The sequence below is a fragment of a genome, unplaced genomic scaffold (assembly GCF_019419815.1).
Source record: "Pyrus x bretschneideri cultivar Hongxiangsu unplaced genomic scaffold, Pyrus_bretschneideri_v1 Contig27, whole genome shotgun sequence".
Lineage (NCBI taxonomy): Eukaryota > Viridiplantae > Streptophyta > Magnoliopsida > Rosales > Rosaceae > Pyrus > Pyrus x bretschneideri.
This window is the reverse complement of record NW_025999579.1, coordinates 691,072-714,352: the sequence shown is the minus strand read 5'-3', so window position 1 is coordinate 714,352 and position 23,281 is coordinate 691,072. Positions and strand designations below refer to the sequence as shown.

At 39.2% G+C, this 23,281-nt stretch overlaps 5 protein-coding genes across 9 annotated transcripts; 2 read left to right on the top strand and 3 right to left on the bottom strand.

The window, feature by feature from the left end:
• The first annotated feature begins 2,889 nt into the window (after positions 1–2,889).
• LOC103950562 lies at positions 2,890–8,595 on the top strand. Of its 3 annotated transcripts, XM_009361788.3 has the most exons (11): positions 2,893–3,565; positions 3,706–3,963; positions 4,247–4,489; positions 4,654–4,803; positions 5,181–6,556; positions 6,717–6,790; positions 6,926–7,007; positions 7,090–7,215; positions 7,325–7,431; positions 7,794–7,951; positions 8,111–8,595. In XM_009361788.3, exons 1-11 carry the CDS (start codon positions 3,125–3,127, stop codon positions 8,360–8,362), a joined length of 3,267 nt encoding a protein of 1,088 aa, XP_009360063.2. In that variant the 5' UTR covers positions 2,893–3,124; the 3' UTR covers positions 8,363–8,595. The 3 variants fall into 3 exon arrangements, 2 of the variants coding, with proteins under 2 accessions (XP_009360064.2, XP_009360063.2); XR_667687.3 differs by lacking the exon at positions 8,111–8,595 and having other exon boundaries at positions 2,890–3,565; positions 7,297–7,431; positions 7,794–7,931; XM_009361789.3 differs by lacking the exon at positions 8,111–8,595 and having other exon boundaries at positions 2,890–3,565; positions 7,335–7,431; positions 7,794–7,931.
• Positions 8,596–8,716: 121 nt separating this feature from the next.
• On the bottom strand, positions 8,717–10,955 carry LOC103950563 (surfeit locus protein 1-like). Its single transcript, XM_048587625.1, has 3 exons — positions 10,322–10,955; positions 10,125–10,222; positions 8,717–9,571 (listed from the first exon to the last, which is right to left on the bottom strand). Exons 1-3 carry the CDS (start codon positions 10,596–10,598, stop codon positions 9,518–9,520), a joined length of 429 nt encoding a protein of 142 aa, XP_048443582.1. The 5' UTR covers positions 10,599–10,955; the 3' UTR covers positions 8,717–9,517.
• Positions 10,956–12,287: 1,332 nt separating this feature from the next.
• Positions 12,288–13,727, bottom strand: LOC103950564 (non-specific lipid transfer protein GPI-anchored 3). Of its 2 annotated transcripts, none has more exons than XM_009361792.3 (3): positions 13,130–13,727; positions 12,771–12,812; positions 12,288–12,519 (listed from the first exon to the last, which is right to left on the bottom strand). In XM_009361792.3, the coding sequence occupies exons 1-3, from the start codon at positions 13,494–13,496 to the stop codon at positions 12,416–12,418; spliced, it is 513 nt and encodes a 170-aa protein (XP_009360067.1). In that variant the 5' UTR covers positions 13,497–13,727; the 3' UTR covers positions 12,288–12,415. The 2 variants fall into 2 exon arrangements, with proteins under 2 accessions (XP_009360067.1, XP_009360066.1); XM_009361791.3 differs by having other exon boundaries at positions 12,288–12,531; positions 13,130–13,726.
• A 2,576-nt stretch (positions 13,728–16,303) lies between these two features.
• On the top strand, positions 16,304–19,801 carry LOC103950663 (ABC transporter G family member STR-like). The gene is made up of 4 exons (XM_018648274.2): positions 16,304–17,263; positions 17,371–17,550; positions 17,642–17,910; positions 18,049–19,801. Exons 1-4 carry the CDS (start codon positions 16,919–16,921, stop codon positions 19,682–19,684), a joined length of 2,430 nt encoding a protein of 809 aa, XP_018503790.2. The 5' UTR covers positions 16,304–16,918; the 3' UTR covers positions 19,685–19,801.
• Positions 19,802–19,945: 144 nt separating this feature from the next.
• Positions 19,946–23,173, bottom strand: LOC103950561 (TPR repeat-containing thioredoxin TDX-like). Of its 2 annotated transcripts, none has more exons than XM_009361787.2 (10): positions 22,928–23,173; positions 22,776–22,809; positions 21,957–22,106; positions 21,772–21,859; positions 21,590–21,670; positions 21,394–21,458; positions 21,143–21,283; positions 20,958–21,071; positions 20,642–20,672; positions 19,946–20,444 (listed from the first exon to the last, which is right to left on the bottom strand). In XM_009361787.2, exons 1-10 carry the CDS (start codon positions 23,035–23,037, stop codon positions 20,110–20,112), a joined length of 1,149 nt encoding a protein of 382 aa, XP_009360062.1. In that variant the 5' UTR covers positions 23,038–23,173; the 3' UTR covers positions 19,946–20,109. The 2 variants fall into 2 exon arrangements, with proteins under 2 accessions (XP_009360062.1, XP_018503789.1); XM_018648273.2 differs by having other exon boundaries at positions 21,957–22,124; positions 22,928–23,025.
• Between the last annotated feature and the right edge of the window lie 108 nt (positions 23,174–23,281).

The following is a 23,281-nucleotide window of genomic DNA, read 5'->3' as shown; positions in this document are numbered from 1 at the left end:
GTTAATTTTTCTTACCACTACAACAAACTATCATATTCATATTCTTCAAAACATATTTTAATGTGTGTGGACCTCGACTCATTTTTCTAAGCACCAGGAAGTTTGCCTCGTTTTGCGTCGCTGGAGCCCGCCTTTTCTTGGGTGCTTGGGTTTGCCTTATTTTGCATGTGAGGTGTCTACATCGTTTTGCATGACAGAAGTCCGCCCTTTTTGGGTCCACAGAGCCTGCATCATTTTGACTTGCACAGAGCCATCCTCGTTTTTCATGCACAAGACTGACCTCGATTTGTGTGACGTGTACCTCCTCGTTTTTGTGCACGAGCTCGCCTTGTTTTGCATGCCAGGCGCTTGTCCCATTTTTTGTGAGTAGAGCCCGCCTTGTTTTGTGAGTTGTGGTTCGCCTCGTTCTACGTGTGCTAAGTTCGCCTCGTTGTGCGTGCATCGAGGCCGCCTAACACTCATGTGTTTTTGACAAAAATGTAAATTTTTTATTTTCACAAAATATTTTTCCTAAGCATTAAGTTATACTTTTTAAGGAATTTGGAAGTAGTTTTATAATTTATTGAGCAATAAATGTATATTTTATAGAATATTTGAGCCGAAAACTAAAAAAATAAGTGAAAAACATAGTAACGAGGCCCAAAACATTGTCAAAGTGGGTTCGACACTTAAGAATCTCCGGAAGGTCTCACCTTGATTTTCAAAACTTCACAGTGAGGCGAAGGTGAAAATAAATAGATTGAATGATGATTTATGTATGAATTTGTAAAAACGACTGAAAACCGTGAGTGTTAATCCACTTTTTTTGGTAAAAAATACAATTTTTTTTTCTCGAAATATTTTTCGTGGGCATTAATAAAATCTTTATAATGTATTTGCAGCAGATTTATGATTTTTATCGAGCAACAAATGTATGTTTAGTAGAATATTGTCACATCCCGCCCCGGGACGGATCACTTCCCTGGCCTGCTCCACCACTGTAGCATGATATTGTTTGCTTTGGGCTTAACATTCTCTCACGGTTTTGTTTTTGGGAACTCACAAGCAACTTCTCAGTGGGTCACTCATCATGGGATTGCTCTAGCCCCCTTTTCGCTTAACTTCGGAGTTCCTACGAAACCCGAAGTCAGTGGGCTCCCAAAAGATCTCGTGCTAGGTAGGGATATGAATATACATTTAAGGATCACTCATCTAGACGATGTGGGATGTCACAATTCACCCTCATTACGGTTTTGTTTTTGGGAACTCACGAGCAACTTCCCAGTGGGTCACCCATCATGGGATTGCTTTAGCCCCCTCTCGCTTAACTTCGGAGTTCCTACGGAACCCGAAGCCAGTAAACTCCCAAAAGGCCTAGTGCTAGGTAGGGATGAGAATATATATTTAAGAATCACTCCCCTGAACGATATGGGATGTCATAATATTTAAGCCAAGAAGTTAAAAAAAAAAGAGTATAATAATTTTATTTTTAAGTAAAAAATTTAAACTCGAATGTAATTAAGGACTCTGTTGTCTAACAAATTGATTTAACTTACATATTTTATTAACATAAAAGAAAAGAAAAATAAAACCCGGTATAGCGGAATAAACGGACATAGACAACAAAACCCGGGATACTGCCATGACAGAGGCGGGTTCTGCACCTGTGCCACCTTAACTGGGAAAGCATCATCTTTGGATTCTTTCCATCAAGCCTACCAAGATACACAATTTGAACATTTGAAATTTGATATAACAGTTAAAATTATTATAACTTTAAAGTAAATCCTTATTTGTAGCCATTTAATCAAATTTAAAAAAATCGGATTGTGTGCCTTGGTTGACTTGATGAAAAGAATCCAAAGAGAATCCTTTCCCACCTTAACGAACAACAACAAACGCGTGGTGGGTCCCATAACTGCTGTGTGCATGTAATTCCAAGTGTCTCCAAATTATTACGCCTTCAATTTTGGGACTTAATTCCAATTAATTAAAATCCTAACCCCTTTGCTCAAAAAATCCTATTCCCGAATTTCGCAAACTTCCCAAGTTCCAAATCCTCTCCGCCAAAAGGAGAGATCGCTCTCTTATACCACAATGAGAAAGAGAAATGCCAATGCGGAATTTTCTTAAAAGTAAAGGTTTTATGTGGACTCCCTGATATATATGTATGTATATTTAAAAAAAAAATACTATCTACATTAAAGGAGGGGTAGACTTCCGCTCATAATAGACTAGTAATAATGTGATTTAAATTCATCTTTAGCGAGAATCGAATTTAAGACCTCTCATTTGCAAGTAAAAAAGAATACCACTATATCATAGTACTAAGTGACGACTCTCTGATAACTTATGTTTACACAATATTTCATAATGATGTCATGTGGATTAACTTTAAACTGTGAGATGACATAATGTTTATAAAGAGTCTATTTTTGAGAGAAAAATGGTAAAGAGGTTCTCTAAAAATGGACTCTCCAAGTCTCCATAGTGTTTTTGACACAATATTTAATAATGTTAATATGAGAATTGACGTTAAATTATGATGTGTCAGAGAGTTTGAATCCCACTTTTGTGATGGTCTCCTTAACATTTCTCTACTATGTTTAATAAATTACATACAGTGACAGTTGATGGTAATAAATTATTTAATAATTTTAAAAAATCAAAGTGTTAGTTGGCACGTGTTATCTAGTACTACGATCCAATCCAATGATATTCTTCTTCTTTTATAAATGAGAGATCTTAAATTCAATTCTCGTAAAAAAATATATTTAAACTTCATTATTATGAAGCCGGTAAGGCCTAGTTGATTTCCTCACCGTACCACTTTAGCGTAGATATGATGTTTAAAAAAAAAACTGACATTACGTACAAAATATGATTGGATGGCGTGTAGCGTCACGGCTTCACCCATTTAGTTATGGATTAATGTCTTCGTGTTCTTCTGTCAAATACTAAAACCGTCTCTCTCTCTCTCTCTCTCGTCTTCCAGCCACCGCCGTGGCTCCTCCGCTTCTCTCTGTAAAAACTCCATGTTTCTTTGTCTAGATTCGTGCTAATTAAAAATTAACCAGCGGTATCACAAACATGCGATTCCGCGTTGTGAAATTCCGAAATTGACCTGGAGAAATCGCCGATTCTGATGGCGGATGTCACCGGAGATCGCTACCTGGAGAAGCTAGTCCACTTCGTGGAGCAGCAGGCCGGTTCGTTGATCGACGGCAGCCTAGTGCTGAAGCTGAACCCGGCCGGGTTCCACTACGTCAACTCGCGGCTCGAGGCCTTGCACGAGCTCGAGAGCCTCCTCGCCGGCGCTCCCGTCGACTACCTCCGCGCCTACGTCTCCGACCTCGGAGACCACCGCGCGCTTGAGCAGCTGAGGAGGATTCTAAGGCTCTTGACATCCCTCAAGGTCGTTTCGGTGCTGCCGTCTCCCGCCAGGGACCCTACGCCGCTGTCGTTTCGGCCGTTTGGGAGGCTTAGGGTTTTGGAGCTTCGAGGATGCGATTTGTCCACCTCCGCCGCGAAAGGGTTGCTCGAGCTGCGGCACACCTTGGAGAAGATCATTTGCCATAATTCTACTGTGAGTTTTCCTGGATTTTGCTCTGCTTTTCAATGTTTTGATTAATATCTGATTTCTCAGCTACTTAATCAGCATTCTAAGTTCTTAATTTGGTTAATTATGCCCTTGATATGATTAAATTGTTGGAAAAATTATGTTAGGATGCTCTGCGGCATGTGTTTGCGAGTAGAATTGCAGAGATTAAGGACTCACCGCAGTGGAATCGCTTGTCATTCGTTTCGTGTGCTTGTAATGGCTTGGTTCTCATGGATGAGTCTTTGCAACTCCTTCCTGCTGTCGAAACTCTCGACCTTAGCCGGAACAAGTTTGCGATTGTTGATAATCTTCGGAAGTGTGTCAAATTGAAGCACCTAGACCTTGGTTTCAATCAGTTCAGAACGATTTCATCATTCAGTCAAGTATGAATTTAGCTTTCGTTTGCAACGTATTGGTCCACACTTAATTGCTTTGAGAAATTGTATGCACAAATTTATCTGAGAAGAGTACATTTTTATAGTCCCTAATACTGAACAGAGTTCAATTTTTTCAGTTAATATTTAGTCAAGACTGTTTATTTTGGCGCATATTACATGGATTAAAGTACTGAGAAGTTCTTTTTCTGTAGTTTGAGTTCTATTGCCACAAAGTTTCTATTTAGGAAATAGATTTGGACCCATACTCCGATGTTGTTGGACCATGCAGGTCACCTGCCATTTACTTAAACTTGTTTTGAGGAACAATGCTCTAACTACATTGCGTGGGATTGAGAATTTGAAGTCACTTGAAGGGCTTGATGTTTCCTACAATATTATTTCAAAATTTTCAGAGTTAGAATACCTTTCTGGACTTCCATCTCTTGAAAACTTGTGGTTGGAAGGGAATCCGTTGTGTTGTGCCCGTTGGTATCGGTCACAAGCATTCAGTTATGTCACTAATCCAGACAAAGTAAGTTAAGATTCATCTTTTTTTTATTTTTCTTCATTCTTCTGGACCTGAAGCACATCGATCTTAAATATAAAATTTTGAAGCATTCATTACGTATTTTTCAGGTCATTTGTTAGTTTTATTTTTCTGACTTTTGTCTTTTGATCTGTCGTATGGCGGATTAGTTGAAGTTAGATGATAAGGAGATCAGCACCAGAGAATTTTGGAAGAGGCAACTTATTGTTGCTGGCCGGCACAAGCGACCTGCCAGCTTTGGGTTTTATTCTCCTGTAAAGTGCGATGATAATGGAGATTCAAGTCCTAACAGAAAAAGGGTAGGTCACTGTTATAGTTGTTGGGAGTCTTTATCAAGTATTGTATAAATTCATAGGACGCCTTGGTATTGGGGGCTGGTTGTTCTTTACCCCTGAATTTGATTGAACCTCTGCCTACCCCACACATAAATAAGTTAAAAGGGTGAAGTGAATGTGCCTGAATTCGGGTTCCTAATCTGTAAGCGTGATCTTATTTTTTAGTGTTATCGTTCCTGTATGTTGAATGAATCATGTATACCTTTTGATTTTAAATATTTGTGCTATGCATATCATCCACTCCATTATTGACTAGGCAGTCATAAAATCTTGCATTCTCCACTCCATTATTGACTCGACAGTCAACAATCATAAAACCTTGCATCCTTTCTGTTTTGCAGAAAAAGGTATCTCGTCTTGCTTCAATTGTTAATGTAGAGGAGAAGACATGTTCTGACCAGGACTCTGTGTCTTGTGACAATGAGATTCAAAGCAGAGAGGAAGTTGTCATATCTGACAATGAAGCTGAAATTGTTGATTTGATGACTAGAGTTGAGCTAATGAAGAAAGAGCGCTCTGTTCTTTGGTTGCGGGAGTTCAAGGAGTGGTTAGATCATGCTTCTGAGAATGATGTAGACATCAGTAGATATAGCAGGGCTAGACTGCATCTCGAGAAGGAAAACTATATAAAAACCAAGGCAAGCTGCAGGCAGCTGGGTGAAAAATTAACATATGTTCCAAACTGCGTCCAAGCATCAGGAGATGAGAGTAGTACAAATGTTTTAGAATCAGACAGTTCCTTCTTGGATATATCTTCTGGACATGCCCATTACTTTGACCAAATTCTTTCAACGGGGAATGCTGGTAGGGTCAGCCCAGTTGGCATGGATAGTAGAGATCTCAGGGAGAATTTAAAAGCTTATTCCCATGAAGGGACAAGTACTGTCAGTTTGGAGGCTAAAAGTTTCCGTGCTCAGATGTTCACCGCTCAAGGTCAGGGGATGATCCAGAATTTGAGCATGTCTGCATTATCTGTTATTGATGATATTTCAGAGTCTTATTCATCATCTGCTAACCCCGGATCACCGCCCCATTATCAAAAAGACATTCTTCGTCGTAGACATAACTTAGAGGAGGAAATTTTACAGTTATCCGCTGGGTCATATTCAGTGGCATCATCGGATAGTAATACCAGCTGTTGTGAAGATGAAAATTGTGAATCTACGCAGTCAGTTCCTGAGAACTGGTTAAATGAGAGTGCTGAAGAATACCCACTTTCAAATCGTTTCAAGTATTATGACATAAAACGTGAGGTTGACAGACATTTGGTTGGAGTATCTGCCAGTGATGTTCCTGCTGATGCTCATGATGTTGAAATTAATAATTGCATTAATGAAGAATGTGATTTTCTGGAGAGGAGAAAAGGAAGACAGAAGACTAAAAGAAGAGTTACTGCTCTACTAGAAGATGATAACATGATTTGGCAAGCAGAACCAGCACCAAAATCAAATGGCATTCTAGATAATCATGTAGCGCAAGTCGAAAATAAGCAAGATAATCAGTATTTTTATGGGAGTGATTTTCATGAAGTTGATAAGAAACAGATGTTGGCAGATAGAAGCAGTACCCCACTAACTGAGTTCTTATCTTCAGGGAGTGATGAATTTATTGAGAATTATTTCAATACAAATGTCGCGGATTCACGAAATCACGAGATTTGTAAGCAATGTTTGTGTTGCTGTTGTATACTTGAGCTGGATTTTCTTTCCAGAGAAAGGTTTGAATTTGTCTTTTTGTGCTTGAACCGTATACAGCGTAGTGTCCTATAAGGCTATAACAAGGTTCTCGTGTACATTGTAATATTGGTGCTTATGTTGGGTCAGCTTTTCAGACGTTTCTGCTCTTTATATGTTTATTTATATTTATTTTACATGCAGAGATGTTGCTGTTGTACTTAGTAGTGAAGACAAGCTTTATCTACTGCTCATCGGTGTTGCAGGAGATGGGTCAGGTTAGGTTACACAGTCCTTCCGGGTGATTTATATATCATAAAATTTTCCTCTTTGACAATGATTACTTGCACAACTTGTTCTTCTATCTGGTTAGGTATATAAATGCCGATTTTCAATGGGGTCTTTGTTTGCAGGCACTATCTTAAAGTTAAAGGGTTGCCACAGGGTTGAGGATATCAGAGAAGTTGTAGTTGGTATAGGGCTCCAGGTTGTGAGGTTAGTGCTTAATGGTACTTACTATTTATAGAAAATAGGTATGATTGCAACCTTCTAACAATGTTTTTTCCTGTTGGCTTAGGGTGTATGTTGGGGGCAGTGTGACTTACCTGTTTAAAACTAGAAGCATTGAAAAATCAAGACAACTACTTTCTACTTTAAAAGCTATCGATTCTTTTGCGCCAAATGGAGGACTTTGCTTAAGAAGGTAGTTATCATTTTTCCCTTTCAGATGTCTATTGTTTATGTGATTACTGATGCGAATATTAGGATTTCCTTGTTGTGATAGACTCGGGTTTTGGGAATTTAAATGGCAGTTTGGAGCAGGTTCAGGTCGAGTTATTTGAGAAACAAATATGCGGAGGTTCAAAAGTGAGCATATTCCAGTATTCTATGGTGCAGTTTTGGTGTAGTTATAATGAAGGTATGCTTAGGTCATTGATTTTCATATTTAATAGTCAATGATTGTAATAATGTCATGAATTGAATTACTTACAATCAAAAGGCACGAAGTGTACAATAATCATTTTGGTAAACTTGTCGAGAACATCTTAGAATAAAGGACGTATTCCCATAGTTAACTTTTGTTACGCTACTGTTGGTTTTGTATCTATGAAATTTAATGATCCTTACGTCACTATGCTGAGAACACTTCAATACTGAGGTTTCACCATCACACCCTTCGAACGCCCCTTTTGCAGTCTAATTCTTTTTGGTTATTTTGAAAAAAAAAAAAAAAAAAAATCATGCTTGGTAACGTTCTTATATGATATATCTATATGACAGGTGAATCATGGTTTTCAAGATCATTATTTGTGGCTGGAGGGCACGTATTTTTGTGTTTTGAAGACTTGATGCAGTTCAGCTCTTTGTCCGTGGATGCGTCTTTGCCCACTTATTTTTCACTTGACTTATGTTGCTCTATTGCCGACATATCTGAGTTGGTAACCCCTCAAACTGATATTTAGCTTTACCCTTAAAATTCTATCGAAACGGACTCTGGCAAATTGATTTTCTGGTTCATTACCTGGATTCAGTAACATTTTCTTTACGGCTAGGGGGTAAAATCATTCAAGACATTAATAAGCACGTCTGTCCTTCAGGTTGTTGATGTCAGAGAAAGTCGGTGTGTAACCTTAGCTGTTGAGTGTGCAATGTCCGAGTTCTGCCCCTCAGGCTCAGCCGTAGCGGACAATTTAGACTCAAGTGCAAATGAGAAAAGGATAGCTCCAGGCTCCATGACTTGGAAGCTCCAGTGGTTTTCCGAAGAGAGTCCGTTCAAGTTTGTGGCATTGTTGAAGGCAATCCACGAAGGTATGACCGTTACCCCTTTGCTTGTAAGGTGTATATCGTGAATGAATCCCTTCGTTTTTTCGCCTCACGGTTTTGTTAGTTTCATATTCATTTCATTCTTTTAAATTTGTTTCTTTGCCCACTTTGTTTGTTTGCCTGCCGGCGTTAGTGTGAGTTGGCTGGAATTCGTTGATTTGTTTTCTTAGTTTTAGCAGTTCTTTTTCTTATGTACATTCTGTACAGTGTACAACATATAGGAAAGAAAATCGACTCTTTTGCCAATTGTGCACACAAATTTGGTTTCAAGCGAGCATGTTATTTGATTTGATACACGGTGAGATGTACGAGCTCGAATGCCCTTACCTTGCAACACTCGGTTCCAACAGTGGTATCGCCAAGTGTTGCGACAAGCGACATCTTAACCAAAATGGAAAGATGAAGTGTTGTAAAACAAGAAAATCGAGTTAGAGAGATAAATAGGATGTGCGGAAATCATATCCCTTTCATCTTTTATATCGTCAAAACAAACAGCTGTTTGTGCCTTCGGGCTTAAATACAAAGAATACCCCGAAACAAAAATGCCGTAGAATTCTAATCATTATTTTACATCGTACCTCATAGCGTTTATGTCATCGCTACGAGGGCAGCACAAACAGTTGAAAGAAGCTAAAGCCAAAATCTCAACCCTTCTTACAGAGCTATAAATCTTCAAATTAGCGAGTTTAGCTTTTGGTTTCCTGGCTGCGACGCTAGAAACCTTATTGTTTTTGGCTGCAAAAATTCAGCTTGGAACGAGCGGTTTAATGGCGAAACAGCCAATATCCACCCCCAAATATTTTCCAGTTTCCAACCATCAAGAATCTAACAGTTCGATAAGCAAATTGACTTGACAACTCAATTACTCTGGGGCATCAATTTCTTCGTATGAAGCTACATTAGATCCGGAAACAGTTAGTTTAATGTGATGTGAGATCCTGGAATACCAAGCAGGGAGAACTCGTAAATGTTCCGATGTAATGTAACACCCTGTTAATTCTAAACCACTATAAGCACCTAAAAGAGAGAAGTAAGGTTCATGAAGTACATGAAACTCCAACAGCTTTTACCTCTCATCTTTGTATGGGACCGGGATAAGAGGTGTGACGATATAGTAGCCATTTTCGGTCACACCAGAAATGCTTCTTGAACGAGTGCCCACGTAGATCGACCTTTTCTCATCAAAATACCCTTTGCATTTGAAGGTTCCAATTCCAACCTCTTCTGTCTATAATCTAAAAGTACAAAACCTCTAGTATTTTTAGTATTTCATGTAACATAAGTGTATGGACATAAATATAAACCACAAACAGAAACTGTTTTATAAGCAGAAGTTTGATCTCTACAACAAAGCCTCATCCCATTAAAGTGGGGTTGGCTGGATGAATCTTAGAACGACACTGCGCTCGGTTTTGTGCCAAGTCTTTCGTTAGCTCCAACTTCCGAGTAAGAAAATGTCAAATGACCAAAGTATAATTGTGAATAGTCACTTATCTAAAACCCGCAAAATATGCAGACTTAGAATTAGTTTCAACATCTGAAATCTTTGCCCAACACAATGTTAATACAGAACGTATCAGGTTCAAGGCATTCCTTGAGCTCAAAAAACTTATCTATCATAAGTAAGCACTTACCTGTGAATCCAAACTGTGCAACCAATCGAATTTTCGGTACAATTTGAATCCAAATATTCACAATGCAGCTTTATGCGTATTGCTAAAATAATCAATCCCTAAAATTGCTAAATCTGACAAGGTAATAAAAGATAGGAAGTGAAAAAAGCAACACCTTCTCTTGCCTTCTGATAATCTGCCAAGTCCCAAGCCCAAAAGTGATAGCTCCAGGAAGAAACAGCAACCATCTCGACAATCTCGACCTTTCCCTCCCTACACAAAAAAACGAATAAAGCATCAATCTTTTGAATATTTCGAGCAAATTATGAAAACCCAGAAGCAGAAAACACACGAACATCACAGAGGGCCCACCTGGAGCTTGGGAAGAGATGGTTGATTGAGACTCGGCTGCTGGGGAAGCAGCATTAGGGGAGGAGCTGGAGAAGGAGGAAGATAGTGAGAGTGGGGCCAGATGTTTGGGGTGAGAGGAATGGGACCCACTCGAATAATAAAGCTTGGTTATGGTTTTGGCAATGGAGGTTTTTGCTGCCATGTCGACGAATCTGGCAGTTGGCTGTGTTTCTTGCCGCGATCGAGGAGGAGGGCTTAAAGTTTTTTGACTTTTATGAACTGCGTGAAAAGTGTGCATCTTTGAGGTTTAAACCGGGTCCAAACTTCAAACCTAAGTGGTTTTCAACAAAAAAAAAAAAAAAAAAAAACTTCACACCCAAGTAAAGAAGCTCAATAAACACCGGTTTAGTGGAACTATCGTACTGCCACATAGTATTACAATTCAATGTGGTACAACACAATGGAAAATGATTCTCGCCGAATCTTTTTTCTAGAGATCATATGATCTTATTCGTTCATTGTATATATTACGGTCAGTTTTCATTAGGTATTATTTATATTAAATTTTAAATTTTGAAATGATTTCTGACCGCACGATATACGATGAATAATTGAGATCACGGGATCCCTAGAATCCCTAGGAAAAGGATTTGACGAGAATCCTTTTCCCAACATAATTGCCAAACGAGAAAATTTTAAATATGATAGGATTTTAAGTGACACGTGTAGCTAAAGTGAGTAATGCTAAAGTGAAAAGTACGTGAGAAATGGTGTAAGAATGACCTAGGTATTTATAGAAAAAAATTTATTATTATTTTTTTAAATTTGTCCAAAAGAAAATTCAAATTCCAATGGTAACTTAACGGCAGCATGACGTCAGCTAGCCGTTGCTAGCTGGCGTCATGCTAACGCTAAGTAGCTGTTGGCATTCAAATGGGCTAAGCTAGAAGGTTGGCAAAATGTCAAGCTTGACATTCTGGCGCTAGAGGGCTGGCTGTAAATGGTAAGCCCGCTAGCCTGATTTAGGGATTTTGGCCCAATGGGGCCCATAATTCCTTTGTCCTAGCCCTCAGTTGGTGATGATTTTCGCGTCATTCCGAGCTACTTTTAGCCATATGACACTTTAACTAGATCAGTTGGAAATGAACTTAGATGCTCACGCAACAAAATGGACTGCATTGACCTGGGAACCATCTTCCTACGAATACAATTTTCAATGCACAGTCTCACTCTTTGTGAGATTAGTTGGTTAAGCCCACCACATGGGTACAATTTAGCGACATAGTTGAAACTTTCCCAACCTAAGATACATTATAAAATGAATGATAAATACCAATCACCACCTAAATTAATCGGCTTCGAAATTCAAACCCAATTCTCCATCATCTCCTTCTTCTCCCATGGTAATACCTGCAAGCTTCATCTCTCATCATTTTTTTATTTCACTCACTGTTCTTGGTTTTTTTTCATCTGGGTTTTTGTTAAACTGGACTTTAGTACAATTTAAAGAGTTTTTAAGGAAAAACGGCAATGCGTTACTGGCGCGTTTGGTCCTCTGAAATGGAGGACTGATACAATAATGCAGTCAGCCCTTTTAGTTGCCCAGGTTTTTTGAGCAGCTATGCTTGCAGCTGTCGATTCATCAATTGTGGCTCTTGCATTCAGACGCTCGTAATTTTCGATTTTCCCTCAAATTTTCTCTTTTTTTAAGAATTAAAATTTTTTTCTTTCCTTTTCTGATATTCAATCAGTTTTTCAATGTCTTGAGTTCTTAAAAAATGGGTTCTTTTCGCGTTTGGATTTGTGGGTTTTAGACAAATCATGGTTTTGTTTGATTTAATGACATAGCAAATTCATTATTCATATTCTGTAATGAGGTGATATTTTAAATTACTTTTACTTTACAACGAGATGGGAGGATTTAAATTCAGATGCAATGATATGAGTGCATTACTCTAGTCAACTAGACTAATTCACATGGCCGAGGTGCTAGTAATAAAACTTGGTGTATAGAATGATTCGGAGCATACTAAAAAATTCCAGCAGCAAACAAAACACAGTCCTCATTAATCTGATTAGATGGCTTATGACTGATGATTGACTAAACTGAAAACCCTAAAATGCTGCAATGATCAAAGCCATGAAGACGACAGCAAAACCAGATCCGGCGAGTGGGGACAGCGCGTAAGCTGCACTCTTTGAACTGCCGGGAGAGTTGCCTGAGGAAGAACCTGGCACAAACAATCAGTAAAAAACACTAATCTAACTGTGAAGCTATCAAAGTCCGGCATGTTTTCGTTGTCATTTAATCGAGCACAGATACTAATCTAGGCGAGAAGCGACGAGTTTGATCGCTGATCTGAGACCAAACTAGTTGAGGATTTGACATGCTGAGATATCAAATTGTAAAAATAGGCATGCTGAGATATCAAATTGAAAAAATAGGTAAGAAAAAGCATTAGGAACTTACTGTTGTTAGAAGGTGATGCTGTACTGACTGGTGATGCTGCATCTGTGATGAAGAAAACAGCAAATTAAGATAAACAGTCGAGAGTATGTTCACCTGTCTCTCTCTTGATGTCATATGTCATATGAGGAGAGAGAAAAAAAAGAACCCTAATATATACACCCGGTTACACTTAAGATTTTGCTCTAATTTCCGAGCCGCACGTAAAGGTTAGTGCCTTTCCTTTGTTGTTTTTCAAACAAGTAGAAAAGAAAGAAAAACGTCTATAATCCATGGAAACAAACATATGAATCCCACAAACAAAATCCAAAAAATTTAAATTTAATTTGATTTAATTAAAAAAAGAAGGAAAGCTCAATCACCCTTTTTGCATACTGAAATGTCAGCATTGGCATCACAAGCCTTGGAAAGCTTCAAGGCATCACCCTGCGTTATGTTAAAGTTGCTCAACATGTCATCGTTGTTGAAGAGGGTGCAAAGGCACTCGGTATTATCCAAAACCAACTTCTTTAGTGGCAAGCAGCACGTTGAGGGAGCCTTCTCCGGCGCCTTCAAATACGCCTGACAAGGAATCAGTTTCTGCACGCATTGCATGGAAGAATCACTACCGCCACCAGCAGCGCCCTCCTTATCAGGCAATGCAGTAAGCTTCCGGCCATGGGAGACTCCGAACAACTCAAAAAGGGACAGAAACAAGAAGGGAAGCAAGTGTTTTGAGATCGAAGCCATTTTGTGTAGAGAGTTTGTGTGTGTTTTTGTTGGTTCAAATGGTTTGGTTTGTGAGACTTGTTTGGTGATATCTTATATAGTGATGAATGAGTCAAATGTGATTAGACAGACGCTAAAATCTTCTATGTGTGGAGTTTGGTTTTTGGTGACGGATTTTGTTGCCAATTCCTTCCCTCAGTCCCCATTGAGTAGAGGTTTTCTCTTATCCAGCGATTATTTGTTATATGGGTTTTACTTTATTTTCCATGGAAGTTTTATTTTTATGGTGAAATCCGTTGTGTCATCATCAAGATTTCCTATGATTTTTACCCTCATCAGAACAAGTACATGCGTACAGAAATGCTCCTCCTCCGTAACCGTAAGGGCATATCTATATATTTATTTATAATTGCAAGAAATTTTTTAGCGTGGCGGTTAAACTGTTACGTCGTGTTGGTGATTAACGTGTGATAACAGACGTGAAGCGCATAGTTGATGTGTCTTAGAGTATAGTGTCAATAAATAAATCCACGTGTTATAATATGAATAACATGATAATACTACGTGACGGTGTGACAGTTACACTGAAAAACTTATCGAATGTTGCATAACTCTTTGCTTGAAAACAAAGTAAGAAAACTGCAACAACCTAATATTGGCAGTCAAGACATTATGGTAAGTTGGTAACCAGCTAACAAAGTTACTCAATCAATTTGAATTTGTCATGTTTGAACAATAATTAAGCAAAGTTTACAACACAAATTTTGCTTTGGTACGAGAATTAACATGAAACAAGGAGTTGCCCCAACCCCTTTACTTGTATTACTGGTCGAACCAAATTTATAAGTTAACGTGAATCCCTGCAAAATATCGATGTGTGATTGAAACTGCCTCGTTTATATTTCATTTTCACGAAAATTCTTCTATGTTTTTGGCGTATCTTATACAATAAGAATTTTAGCCGTTAAATCTTTGGTTATTAGATCCTTAATCAAGAATATAATAGTCAAATATCTCAGTGTATAGAATATCATGAAGCATACTAAAAAATTGCCTATATTATTTTCAACAATCAATCCGAAAAAGATAGGCGATTGATAACGCGAAATCCATGCAACAAGGTGAAAGGAAGTGATAGAGCTGCCGGAACCCCTCTTTACTTTTACAACTAGTTGAGACAATGCTACAAGTTACGCTAACCCCTTTATCATATTTTAGATCAAGTTCTTGTGATAGATATTGGAGGAAACTGAAAATATAAGCAATATTTAGAAAACGAGTACCTAGAAAATGAACAGAATCACAAGATTCCGTACGTTGTGAAGTAGGTTGAATTAAATGTTTGATGTTGTATTAACTTACTAACTGATTATCGCTAATCGCTTGAAAGTTACTATAAGCTTGTACTTAATATAGCTTAGCGTGCTTTGCAGTTGGAGATGAGTGTTTGTGTAAGAAATTTGAGTTTGGCACAATAGATATTGGCACGGCTCAAGCAAACCATGGAGTCGAATCATGAATCGACATGAGGGTAAGCTTGAACCATGCCAATGCCGAGATTGCTATCGCATGCCTCGACTCAACGTGATCGGAATGGAAGTTCTGCTACAAACTTCTCCATTATATCATGAGAGCTTCAAACTTGTCTTACTAATTTGGAAGCCAAAACTGAAGCAAACAAGGCAAAAACTTTGGAACATTAAGCAAAACATTCTCCAAGAAATATGAAGCATCTGTCCTTCTCTTCACATTAAGGCCTGCAAAGTTCAAGAATTATTAAAAACGCAGCTGGTTGATTACAAGAACCAACGCTTTCAACCTTTTTTTTTACTATCATGCAACTTCTCATTTGAATCTTCTCGTTTAACTTTTTAGACTTTTTTTTCTTATCCTGTAATGTTTCATGATAATCTAAGCTATTTATTTTATAGCTCACCTTTTAAAATCAACTATGCTGAAAATCGACCAACTTTGAAATTGTTTAGCCATCTAATGGTTATCTATTAAATAGAGAAATCATGTCGTTTAGTTAGCACTAAAATTTTGAAACATTAATCGAATGGCTAAACGATTTCTATTTTGGCTTACTTTTTTGTAGTGTTGGTCTTTTAAAGATGAACTAAAAAGTATCATGCAATATTGCAAAATGAAAATAATCAAGAAGATAGAACGAACAAATTCGACCGAAAAGTTCGGTAGCATCCCCGTCCCACTTACTTGCATTGTTTCGGACACCAAATCTTTTAACCTTTTACTGACATTACCCCACTTTGGAGCCATTGCCAACAATTTCCTGTACTGTTAGTGCTGTCTACATGCATAATATTGTTGAATTAATTATAAACTAAATACTCATACTAGTCTTGACGGTTTTTAACAAATCCCTTCGTTGTTCTAAGAAAATCCACCAACTCGAAGCTAAGAGACAACACTTGTATCATCAAACAAGAACATTTGTTCTTAGTTTAAAGGGGTAACTAAAGTGCTTTTAGACAGTAATTTGCTCCTGTATAAAATTCGTGAACCAGAAACAGTCGCTTACACGTGTATCAATAACATTATAAATGTAAAATCATAGTAATCAGAGTTCATCCGGGAATAATATGGTCACGTACTCTAGAACCATAGATGAATGGTTCGTAACTCCCTACACTTTGCTTACAGGCACGCTTTTGTTATAAGCGCAATGAATTTTGGAAAAAATTCCACGTGCTTCCATAACCCATAAACCCTCTTAACTTTTTTTGTCAAGGGTCGCTAAAAGATTGGCTGGTTATCAGAAAGCACATTTGAGCTGCCTGGAAGTAATCCGAAACGAGCGCTTAACAATGTTACGAATCATATAGAACAAACAAGCTGAAATTGGGTTATTGAGTTTAGCAGGATCAAACTATTGAGTTTCGTTGTTCTTTTTGTTCGACCGACGTTGTCATAACAACATAATGTAATCCAATTGAACTTGGGTGCAAAGGAAGAGCATACTGCTCTAGCCAACTTGATTACATTTAGGGTTTGTTAACTATGTTTTCGTGTGCTTTAGAACAACAATGACAGACAGGTTTGGAAAACATTAACTCTGCCAAGTTTTCTTCAAATCGCCAGTGAAGAGGAAGTTGTCTCATGTGCCCAAATGAAACAAGAACAGAACATAATCCGGAAATATCAAAGCTATTTACTGACAAACCAAAGGAGAATCGAAAGCGACAGGGACACACGTGAAAGTGCTTTCCCATAATTCTTGCCGTCCGATTGCTCACAGCATTCCAACACTAAAGTTACTTTGATTTTTACCGTCACCTTTTGTCGACATTTCATCCGGCCTCTCCCTTCTTTTATACCATTTCACACTTCAACCCTCAGGTCTCAAAAACTTCGTGAGGCCTGAGCCAAAAAGAAGGGCTCGAACTGAGCATCACCGGTTGAAAACGGCGAAAGTGGCGAAAATGGGGCGGAATGACACCAACAGAAGCCTCGAGAGTCTGTTTGACATGGACAAATCAGTTGCTGCTAAAAGTTCTGTCCCTCTTCGACCCATGAAGATGATTCCGGGCCATGGACTTGAGTTCAACAACCTTTCGTATAGTGTAACAAAGAAGCTGAAAAAAGACGGGGTTTGGATCAAGAAAGAAGCTTATCTTCTCAATGATATCTCTGGCCAGGCAGTGAGGGGTGAGATCATGGCCATCATGGGACCTAGTGGTGCTGGGAAATCCACATTTCTTGATGCATTGGCGGGACGGATTGCTGAAGGGAGTCTGGCAGGCTCTGTTAGGATTGATGGAAGAACGGTTAGTGATCTGTATAAGTTTTTCTCTGTGCAGGACGTCCGGTCTTTCTTTTGTCTCGGAAACTGAAAGAGAATGATTGCATATATAAAGTTGATTCTTATTTTCAGGTTACTACAAGCTACATGAAGATGGTGTCATCTTACGTTATGCAAGACGACCAGCTTTTCCCTATGCTGACTGTTTTCGAGACGTTCATGTTTGCAGCTGAGGTTAGGCTTCCTCCCTCCATTTCGAGGGACGAAAAGAGAAAGAGAGTCTATGAACTCCTTGAACAACTCGGCTTGCAGGTAAATTTGAAGTCTCTTTCGCACGCATGTGCGCATATGAACTTAACTGCACAAATTATACATCTTGATTCTGATGAGGTTATATATGCAGAGTGCAACACATACTTACATTGGAGATGAAGGGAGGAGAGGAGTGTCGGGAGGAGAAAGGCGGAGGGTGTCAATTGGAATTGACATCATCCACAAACCTTCACTGCTGTTTCTTGACGAACCAACTTCTGGTCTTGACTCTACAAGCGCTTTCAGTGTTGTGGAAAAGGTAAAGGAGATCGCTCGAGGTGGTAGCATCGTGATGATGACCATCCATCAACCTTCATATCGTATTCAAATGCTCTTGGACCGCATGACAATCCTAGCAAGGTAAAATTTTGCTTGAATGTGTTAAATTTTTCTGAATCGTAGGCCACTCGGTCAGTTAATTAAGGGTTGCAAATATAGACTTTATGATTTGGCACGCATCATGCTTGTTAACTAAGCTATCTAATAATGTGGTTGCAGAGGAAGACTGATATATTTGGGAAGCCCGCACGGTCTATCTGCTCACCTTTCTGGATTTGGAAGGCCAGTTCCAGACGGTGAGAATGGCCTCGAGTATCTCCTGGATGTGATTAAAGAATATGATGAATCAACCGTGGGACTAGACCCGTTGGTGTTGTACCAACGCGATGGCATCAAACCTGATCAGGCGTCCCGAAGCCCAGCTCTGAAAACACCAAGGAGAACTCCTTACAATAAGACTCCTGCGTCCAAGCACGCAATCAGCCTCCGTAGTCAAGCCTATTCCATTCGAAACAGGACACCTGGACCAGGCCAGTCTGGTCGGTTTGATTATGAGGAAGCTGATGAGGATTTCGACAACTCCCTCGAAAGGAAGTCAGTTCATATGACACCAATGCATCATCAGAACAGTGGTGTGTATAACCCTCGTCTAGCTTCACAGTTCTACAAGGACTTCTCTGTCTGGATATACCATGGAGTCAAGAGAACCCCTCGCCGCCCACCATCATGGACTCCTGCTAGAACACCTGGAGTGACACCAGTCTCAGTCTCGGGTATGAGGAGTCAAGTTTCGAGCCAATATCCCACACCACGACTCATCCTGCAGCCACCAAGACACGCTAGTACTAAAACCCCTGTACTCTTCAGCCCTTCAATTGACTCCTATGCACCTTCCTACGGAGAGTTCGAAAACGAAGACGTGCTTGATGAGCCTGACCTCGGTCCTAAATTCGCAAACCCATGGCTCCGTGAGGTTGCAGTCCTCTCATGGCGCACAGCGCTCAATGTGGTTCGCACTCCTGAACTCTTCCTCTCGCGCGAGATTGTGTTGGCAGTTATGGCACTCATTCTGTCTTCCCTTTTCCAAAATCTGAGCGGTGACACCTTCAAGGACATAAACCGGCTTCTCAACTTCTACATCTTTGCAGTCTGCCTGGTTTTCTTTTCGTCCAATGACGCTGTCCCAACTTTCATCCAAGAAAGGTTCATTTTCATCAGGGAAACTTCTCACAATGCTTATCGTGCTTCTTCTTACGTCATCTCTTCTCTCATTGTGTACCTCCCATTCTTCGCCATCCAAGGTTACACATTTGCTGCCATTACCAAGTACATTCTTCAACTCAAAAGCAATGTTTTCTACTTCTGGATCATCCTCTATGCCTCACTCATCACCACCAACGCTTACGTGATGCTTGTGAGCGCCCTCGTGCCGAGCTACATCACAGGGTATGCTGTTGTGATAGCTACCACAGCTCTTTTCTTTCTGACTTGCGGCTTTTTCTTGAAGCGCAACCAGATACCCCTTTACTGGAGGTGGGTGCATTACATCTCTGCGATTAAGTACCCGTTTGAGGCAATGCTAACAAATGAATTCAAGGGAATACGTTGCTACAATGGCACGGCGGCAGATCTCACCCCCGGCCCTTTAGGAGATCTGAAGATCAGTCACCTGCACTTAACATCTCCATTAGTAAACAAGAATTGCGTGCTTATCGGGCAAGATGTTATCTCCTCGATGGATATCAAAACAGATAACATCTGGTATAATGTCGGAATCTTGCTAGCTTGGGGTGTTCTATACCGGATCTTATTCTACGTGGTCCTCAGATTCTATTCCAAGAACGAGAGAAAATGAAGACTGTTTGTATTCAAGTACCTTTGCCTCTGCTTCGAAATTGATGCTTGGAGATGATAGCCGGTACCTTGTTCATGAATCATGCAGCAAGCTAGTTCATGAAAGCAAGTTATCTTTCAACATTTTTCGTTTAGAAGACTTCATAATAAACAATAAAGCTTACATTTCGATGCTTGATCATGTCGGGACATAAACATAAAGAGAAGTAGAGGAAATGCAGATAATTTCATATTCGTAACTTCCAGTAAAAAAAAATCCGACTGGGCGAGAAAGCAACATTTTATTTCCAGTAAAATACACAGATTACTATTTTCAGGACACAAGTTTTGTCGAAATATAACAATCTTCTCAGATGGAAATCTCTTTCAGTTTATGACTTAGGAGGGTACCATTCCAAAATCCAAGCGCATCGCGCGAGGATTAGCTCAGACTGAGCCTGCATGTTGTGCAATCTTCCTTTCTAGTGCAGTTTTGTCTGCCCCCACCATCTTGTCAACCTCCTTACCGTTTCTTACAAAGAAAAAGGCTGGAACACCGCTGATATTCCAGTTTGCAGCCACATCTCTTGCATCATCAATGTCAACTTTCAAAAACACGACTTTTTTGTAATTTCCAGCTAAGCTTGTATACAAAGGAGATATGAAGCGGCAAGGACCACACCATGTTGCTGTGAAGTAGAGGATTGTCAGGCGCGACATCTTTGAAGCAGCATTCAATTTTGTCTCTAATTCTCTGGCTGAGTGTATACCAATGACTTCCCCTGTCAAAACCAAAAAAAATGCATTAAAAGAATCCCAAGGAAAATTGGATGAGCCAGATGAGTTAAGGAAAGAAAGAAACGAAATTAAACAGATGATATCTTGCAAATGGTGTTATGAAGTTGACATGAACCTTTAAAAATACCCGCATTAATGTACTACTAAATGGCGTACGAATAAAAGAAATCAAATGTCATACCATCCTTAAGAGCAGACAACGCATCTTGTTCCTGCATGAAATTGAAAGAATTGTAGTTTAGTATAGTATGAAGGTTCTCTATCACTACGCCATCGTCTTTGTCTTTGTCCCAAATCGTGGGGTCAGCCATATCCATCCCTTATATGAGGTCATTATTTAGTGGCACAGGGAATTGAAAGGAAAATGACTCCAGCCTCCACAAGGCCCCACAGATCATAAAATGAATGAATGAGCAAACACATACTGCCAGCTTCTTAACAAAAGCGATGTGATATTTCTTAACAAAAGCGTTATTAACTCTAATACAAGTACTCACTTGAGCTTCAGCTTTCCGCTTCCTCTCCTGTTCAGCACTTTTTATCTCCCTTTCTTTACTCGGGCGTTTGTATTTTCTGCGATGCTCTTCAATTTTGTGGACATTAGGTTCAACCTGAAATTAAAACGAAATTGTTCAGGAACAGTTTCGCTGAAAGCTTCTCCTTCTAGAATGAAGAAAATCACCTTTTTAAGCACCAAACCAATCTCCTCATCATAATCTAACTTTGATGCTACATGCAGATCACTCGCTGCTTCTTCCCATTGACCCAACATGGCCTTAGCCATTCCTCTTATTTTATATCCTTTTGCAGAGTCAGGGTTGATCTGAAAAAACATAAATATAGAGGTCGCTTGTCAATATTCACTACTGACAAAAATTCAAACTTCTTGTACAGTGGATACAAGAACAAGTGCAGTGAGGGTCATCAACCAACCTCTAAAGCTGTGTTAGCATCACGAATTGCCGCATTTGGTTTATTCAATTTGACAAAGAAACTAGCTGAAAGCAAGGATACCAGGTTTCTAAGGGAACGATACATACGAAAAAAGGCGGCCTAAGACATGAAAAAGATATAAGCACAACTAAACAAAAGAAAAAATTGAATTTAGAAAAAATAATAATCAATTTACCTCTGGTTGCTTTTAGTATAGCTGAAGCTGGATTCAACATTATGGCTTCTGTTATATGATCTATGGCTTCGTCCAGCTTACCTGAAAAGAATAAACAATCAATTAAAAGATAGTGAAAAGACAAGCCGAGAAATCTCAACTACAAATGCTAATTACAGTTTCACAACAAGAAGATGCCATGCCTTCAGAGACAGCATCAATAGCTTTTGATTTTTGTAATTGTGCAGCATCCTGCATTTCTTCCGTAACTTCAATTGACGGGTCTCCCATCTGGACACGAAAAATAGACCCAGTACAGCTTCTAAAGGAAGAATCATTTAGAGTGTTAAAATATAAGTATAACAGGTCGCGGAGGTATAACCCTTACCTTCTGTGGAGGATCATTATCAGGCTCCACAACATCAGTAACATCCAACTCGATATCAGATTCAACAATATCATCATCATTATTCCCAGATGGATCACGTTTGGCATCAAAATGTTGTTTCGTGTCTGACATGTCACCATCATCTTTATCCTGTTACCAGAACCAACACTACAACAATATACAACCCCACAAACAACAAAAAGAATGCTTGAAGTTTTAGGGAATTTGTCAAAGTAGAATTATGGGTAATCATGTTATTTCTTTGTCTGGTATAATTCGTAAAAATAAATAACATTGAAGAGGACCACATCAAGAAATTCTCTTATAAGCATGAGAAAAGTGAGCAAGCGTATGGATGTTAGGAGCCGTTGAGCCAATTGCTATTGCGTTCATTTAAATCTTCGCAACCCAATGGCTTTAAACATCCACGGTCACTTTTCATGGTCATAGTAGGATTCCTCGAACCACAACAGGATGCAACCAAAGTACTTAGGAAGTTTAATCAAGCGTGCCTAGGCGCCTGCGTGTGCCAAACTATTACAAAAAAACACAAGGGGAAATGTAATTCCCGTCACTCATAAAACCTACTGAAATTTGAAATTCTGAGAAAATGAAAACCTCCTATACAATTTCAAAACGAGGAAAAGTTGGACTCTTGACAGATCAGCAGCACAGCATTCCCGGAACACCTTAAATTATGTAATTCCACAATTCCCAACATGCATATACACATATGATACACGAATACTAACTAGAAAAACTGAAATTTGTATAAAGATTGAAGCTTTACTGTTACTGTGAAGAAATAAGAGCTCTCACCATTTTCGGAACCGGCGGAATCCAAGCGCCGAGGCTGCAAACAAATAAACCCCACATGCCAAAAACAAAGAATTAGATTCCAATCACATACAATTATATACAATCAACATACAATTCTATACAATCGTATACAAAGATAGCAAAGTTGATGCCTTTGGAGATATGACTTGAAGAAGGCGAGAGAAGGGGTGTGAACAATTGAAGGGTTTGACTTGCACTTGCTGATGAACTCCTTCAGTTCTTCTACCTTTGCAGCATCCATACTTCTCTCTCTCTGTCTCTCTCTCTGTCTCTCGCGAATCAGAGGAATCACTTCCCAGAAAAGTCGAAAGCCGAAAGCGCTTGAAGCTTGTGGAAGGAATTTTTGAAATAGGGATTCGATGCGGGCGCACTATACTAGTAGTGATGGACTTAACCGTTACTCGACCCTCCAATTTTTACCGCGTTCGGATCTTCTCGGCTTTTGTCAAGTGGTTTTTCAGAGCAATTCACATGTTCATTTTTTT